At 52.9% G+C, this 5,695-nt stretch overlaps 1 protein-coding gene across 1 annotated transcript in view; it reads right to left on the bottom strand.

Annotated features, from left to right (window-relative positions):
• Positions 1-211: 211 nt before the first annotated feature.
• The window catches only part of ARCN1 (archain 1), a gene marked incomplete at its 5' end in the record, with an annotated part of 5,668 nt that continues 184 nt past the window's right edge, over positions 212-5,695 (bottom strand). The window contains 9 exons of the mRNA XM_009078661.1: positions 212-345; positions 846-1,050; positions 1,202-1,310; positions 1,617-1,764; positions 3,040-3,205; positions 3,806-3,967; positions 4,358-4,563; positions 4,782-4,961; positions 5,559-5,695. The exon at positions 5,559-5,695 is cut by the window's right edge and continues 184 nt beyond it. Of these exons, the coding sequence (XP_009076909.1) occupies positions 256-345; positions 846-1,050; positions 1,202-1,310; positions 1,617-1,764; positions 3,040-3,205; positions 3,806-3,967; positions 4,358-4,563; positions 4,782-4,961; positions 5,559-5,695 (1,403 nt within the window). The remainder of the gene's footprint in view (positions 346-845; positions 1,051-1,201; positions 1,311-1,616; positions 1,765-3,039; positions 3,206-3,805; positions 3,968-4,357; positions 4,564-4,781; positions 4,962-5,558) is intronic.

Raw genomic sequence — 5,695 nt, 5'->3', positions numbered from 1 at the left:
AAAGCCAGGCTCTCTGCAGAGATCTTGCTGTTCTGCCGGCCGGAAAAATCTGCCAAAGAAATTTGTGGCCTTTCCCACCATGAGCATGTCAATTCTCTGCCAGAAATGTCTGTGACCCAGGAACACTGCAGACGGCAGACAGAGCCACGCTCTGGGCAGAGGGGGCTGCGGCGTTCCCAACATTCAGAATAAACGTCGGCCTCTTTTTTTGTTTAATTAAAAAACTTCCTTCTTCGCACTTCCCCACATCTGGCATTACAGGATCTCGTACTTGTCCACCAGGAAGGTGGTTTCAGTGGAAAACCTTACAGGGCTGTTCCCATCTACCTGGGACACTTTGGTAACCTGTGGAGACAATAAGGCAGCATTAGCTCATCATCATCAAATCCCGACTACAGTGATGTTTTGCTTCCCCAGGCTGAGATGGCCATGAGGGCAGAACCAACCCGGTGCCTTCAAACTACAACTCAACTCTGAAACAAAGACCTTTGTTCTCAGAAGGCCTGAAAGTGAGGAGTGATTTTCTGTAGTAACTGTGTCTCCTTTGAGGAGCAAAGCAGCAGCTGCTGGCTACAGTTCAGTGGGGACAGACAGTCTTATGCCGAGCACTATTTTGGCTCCAAGGCCAATGGATTCTCTAACCAAGTCTGAGGGAAATAATGATTAGGCACAAAGGCTTAATCAAAACTGCAGGCAAGCTCTGGGAAGCATCAGCGAATCCAGCTCTCTCAGAGGGTTAAGTTAAGGCTGACCCCTTAGCCACAGCCAGTGGGACAGCAGGCTCCCACCGCAGCACAGCCGGGTCAGCCAGCCGAGGGTTGAGGCAAAAGCCACATCCCACATACCTGTATGTTGCAATAGTTCTTTTTGGAGACGAAGGAGACTTGCACCGGGAAGAAGTCGTTTGGCTGCCCTGCTATGCTGAACTCCAGGCTGCCGCTCTTGTTTTTGGCATCTATCACTGGCAGGCACCACTCGAGGAGGTTTCTCCGGCTGTCGTGGCGATACTCACCGTCAATCTCCCCAATCACTGGGGCGCCAACACCAGACCTAGACCAGGCAACAAGAAGTGACAATAAGCTCCCTGACCAGAGCTAAGAAAATGCCTGGAACGGTCGTCAGCTTGGCCAGACCCACAAACCAGGGAGGGGAAGGAGGCGATGGACTCGTTGGCGTCGGCTGGACAAAGAATGTTACTTACGGCAAGGGGATGGTGATGATCACATCATTCAGCTCTAGGCTCTCCTCTTGCAACTCATATTCAATGTTAACATCACAACTGTTCCCGCTCTCTGATGGCCAGCAGTTAACTGGGGGCACAGAGACACTACGTGAGCCGCACAGGACTTGCACGTGGACCAGGCTTCCACCAAACAATGCTCTTTGAAACACCCAAAGTCACTCCCAAGAAATTCTGACTTTAAGAAAAGCTCTGTTTGATCTAAGAGCATTAAAGAAAATGCAGGCACAATCTGCTGAATACACATAGGATCTCTCTCCACTGTCTCACAGTGGACCATGCTGCAGGCAGCCCAGCCGCCACGAGCTGGATACAAGCCGGCAGCCCACGGACCAACATCAGCCTCTTCTGCCCGAGCCCCCCGACTCGCACTCACTTGTCAATGGAATGAAGGACTCTTCTGTGGTCTGCAACCTCCACTTCAGCACCCCCACGTCACTGTTAATAGGGAATGACTTCTCTGGGTTCTTCAAACCGATCTGTGACTCCGTAGTGAAGAGCTTCTTGTCCACGTTTGGGTGAGTCTGTATGGGGAACACATGCCCAGGCTGTAGGTCTAAGCTCACGGACAGAACTGCAGGTAATGCAGGTTCTACCACAACAGGCCTTCACAGCGCAGAGTATTTTCCTTGACAAAACACCCATCAGGTTTGCTCCCGTCTCACAAGCCCACCAGGAGCACGCCTGCTTATCAACCTGGGATTCCTCCTAGGAAGTGCTGATCTGACACGAACGATCCACTCCACTGCCATCCTTATCCGCCACTGCGCCAGAGACTCAATGCATGTCCTGGGCCCATCCCTCAGAACAACTTTAACTCCTAAAATCCTAAAGACTATCCTGAAGGTCCACAGCAGACATTCCTCTTGAAGAAAAATCAACCTAATGCTGCTGGGAAGAACAGCCTGAAACCACAACACTATGACTTCCCTCAGCAACCTTAACGCACACGTCTTAGTGCCCAAGCTCCGTTTAAACGCGCTCCACAACCACAAGCAGCTTTTCAGAAGCAGAGGATTTAAGGAAGTGACTGTTCGAGTTACGCTAGAAAGACAGGAGTCGGCACAGGGTTTGGTCTCATCTTCCCCCCAAAGCAGTGCACACGGGAGCACTGTTAGGAGCTCGCTGCGGGATGCGCTGGGAGGAACCTCGACTGGGCAAGTAGAGTTGCCGCCAGCTGCGCACAGACGAGCCCCTGGCGAGGAGCGAGCCGAAGAGTGTGTCAAAGCAGCACCACCTCCAGGGAACAATAAGGTCACATGGAGAGGGAGAAAGGGAAGGATGACTATCCTGTGAACCTGCAAAGTTGCTACTGCTGACTGTGATCAAGTGTTCCAGCAATCGTCCCAGGCACAGCAGAGACAGGACAAGAGACCTCAGGAAAAAATGTCTCGAGATAATAAATTCATTCCCCACTGGCACAGGAAGTTTGTTCTCACACTCTCACTCCACACCCAGAGCTGACATCACACAAACAGGCACTAAGCAACACACCGGGCTGCTGCAAAGTCCAGGTGAGGTCATTAGGCATGCCAATGTGCACTGCCAGGCAGATAAGGCTCTGAGGGCAGGATGGGGAGCACCAAGACCAGATTTCTCAAGTGAACTTCAACCTTAGAGCATGATTGGCCCTGCATTTCCACTGACATCTGCACCGAGGACTCCCACTGCCAATGCATTTGCCAAGGAGGCTTGGACGGTTACCACGGGACAGCAATAAGCTCAAGTATTTCCAACATTTTTGCCCTGGAAAGCAGAAAAAGCATGTTCAGCGGCACAGAACTCCAAACAGGCCTTACCTGTAGCTGCACTCCCCTCTTATCTTCATTTTCTACGTGCAGGCGAATCCGAGCAAACTTTTCGTCGGAGATGTGCAGCATGATCATGCCATGCAGCTCCATGTTCTGCAATCCTCCGTCACGGCCACAGGTCAAGGAAATTTTCTCCTCTATCTTCATGTGCACACTAGACAGGCAGAGAAAAAGCTCAAGTCCTACGCTCAGCATCCCACAGGCAGCAGAGAGATCAGTGCTCAGCAAGGACAGGCCACATGTGCTGCTGAGAGGCTGCCGAACAGGACGCCTGGCTGCGGGCACAGCGGGTGCCAGCGCTGCTCCTGCAGGTGCGCTCAGCGGCGGGACAATCCACAGATATGGGTCTGCAGGGGCCCAGTTAAACAGCAGTGAGGCAGCACATCAGACTGCTGGTCACTCGGATCCCCTCTGCCAGCTCAGGGCACTAACAGTTTCTGAATTGCTGGGTGTAAAACAATCTGCCAATGCCTTCATCCCGAGTGGCAATGAGGCAGGGAAACAGGGAAAATGGCAGCTCCTTCAAGGGAAAAAGGCACAGGAAAATTCCCAACCTCAGCCCAACAATGGATGGACATCCCATTTTAGTCAAGGGGATACCTAACCAAAGTAGCTATGTTTTTTGCTGCACTCTTCTGCTGCCATGCTTTTGCCCACCCACTTTTATAGTTAACAGGTAAGGTAGCACAAGAAAAAGCCTAAAAGGAACAATGGAGCTCTCTAACAAGGCCACAGAGCAGAGGGCAGCACTCACCTCTCCATGTTAACAGGAGGAGCAAGGACTTTGGCTGCTTCGGTGGAGCGCTTGCCTACGGAAGTCATGATATTTTCTCCTTCCGACTTCAGCTTGTCCACGAAATTGTCCACCTCCTTCCCCTTAGCGCCGAGTTTCAAGGCTTTACTGGGGCCTGAAGGCCTGAACAAAAACGTGAAAGAGTCTCCAAGTCAGCTCACAGAAACAGGTTCCTCCTTCCTGGTTGTCTTCCAAGTGCTGTAACCTGACCATCCCCACCTCAGGGTGTTTGCCTCAGCAGCCTTTACAGGGAGAACACGCACAGAACTGATCACTTCATGTGTAGGGCACCAAGTTGTAGGTTAGATCTGAATTCTGTTTCATGTATTACCAGGAGCTGAGACCTCTTTTTGTCACACAAAACTGGAAGCCCGTTGCTCATCCAAGTCTCCAGAGAGACTACGGAGCATCACTGTGGTACATGGCCCAAAGGCTCCTTGATAGCTACACGGATGAACCTGTGTTAAGAGCCTCTGTCTGCGCGCACGGTTTGAGCCACCTCCCGTCCCCTACCTGGCTGGCGCTGGCGCCACTTTGGGCTTCTCAGTCTCGATGATGGTCTCTGTGATCATGGCTGCCGTTGTACCCCCAGACACAGCTGAGCTGCCGAAGCCACCAAACCCAGGTGCCTTTTTGCCGTGCCTCTCCGCGTCCCTCCTGGCCTGCTGCAGCTCCTTCGCCTTGCGGCGCATCTCGGCCTTGGCTTCGCGCTCCTGCGTCTGCAGGAACAGACAGGAGGCCCGTGGAGCTTTGCAACCTCAGCCCCGCTCTGCGCAGGAGCTATGCGCAGTCACCCACAAACCCCTTGCCCAGGAAAAGGAAACAAATACAGGTGTTTCGTGCCCAGAGACTCTAAGTAACCGCGTGGCCCCAGCAAAGTGGAGGCAGAGCTCTGGCAGCAGCACGTCCCAGGCAGGACAGCCCATGCCCCGCTCACCTCTCGCACCGCTCGGAACACCTTCTCCTCGTGCGAGTCCATCTCGGTGAAGGTGCGAATCTGCGCCAGGTTCACGTTCTCGCGGTAGCCCAGGGCGACAATTTCGTCAAAGGCAAAAATCAGGTCGAAGCAGTGTTCAGAGATCTCGTTCTCCTCCAGAGCTCGGCAGTATTCTGGGATCTGGCATGGAGAACACCTTAAGGGAGTGTCTGCAGACAGCCCTGTGCAAACACTGCCATCCCGGAGATCACAGCCGGGCCAGACCCACCCCACAGCACCGTCAGGCTGCTGACACACACCTTCAACTTTTGCCATTATTAGGTTTTCTATATTAAAATCCTTATACAACCTCTCAGCTTCCTCATAACACTAACCCAGAGGAGCCAATCACATGCTGGGAGCAGTGGGTTTCCTGAAGATCCACCGAGTCACTGATTTGGGACCCCTGAAAGCAGCACTGTCCTTGTGACAGCCACACACTGCATGTCACATTGGTTTTGAAAGGAATGTGGGTGTTTAGAATACAGATAATACTTAATGCCAAATTACAGTCAGCCCTCCGGGCTCACCAGCCGAACCAGCCCTCGGGGCTCACCAGCCGAACCACGACCGAGGATTTTTTGTGCCATGCAAAACCACCATTACTCCAAGCTCTCCTCCAGGATGGGGAGGGAAGCCCTGGGACACCAGGCTGGCAGGTGGCAGCCAGCAGTGCTCAGCACCAGCAGGTCCCCCCCGACAGCGCCACGAGCCCATCAAGCAGTGAGGGATCCTTACTACTCTAGAGAAGAGTCGGAGTGTTTCCAGGTCTTCCAGTATGTTGCTGTTCTTAGTGGTGATCAGCACCATGTAGAGCTTCTCCATGGGCTGGTAGACGTAGCGCACGCTCTCAGTCTCCACGAACGTGTGCTGCT

This window comes from Acanthisitta chloris, unplaced genomic scaffold (assembly GCF_000695815.1).
Source record: "Acanthisitta chloris isolate BGI_N310 unplaced genomic scaffold, ASM69581v1 scaffold43747, whole genome shotgun sequence".
Classification (NCBI taxonomy): Eukaryota; Metazoa; Chordata; class Aves; order Passeriformes; family Acanthisittidae; genus Acanthisitta; species Acanthisitta chloris.
The sequence above is the reverse complement of the archived record's forward strand: the minus strand, read 5'-3'. Positions and strand labels throughout refer to the sequence as shown.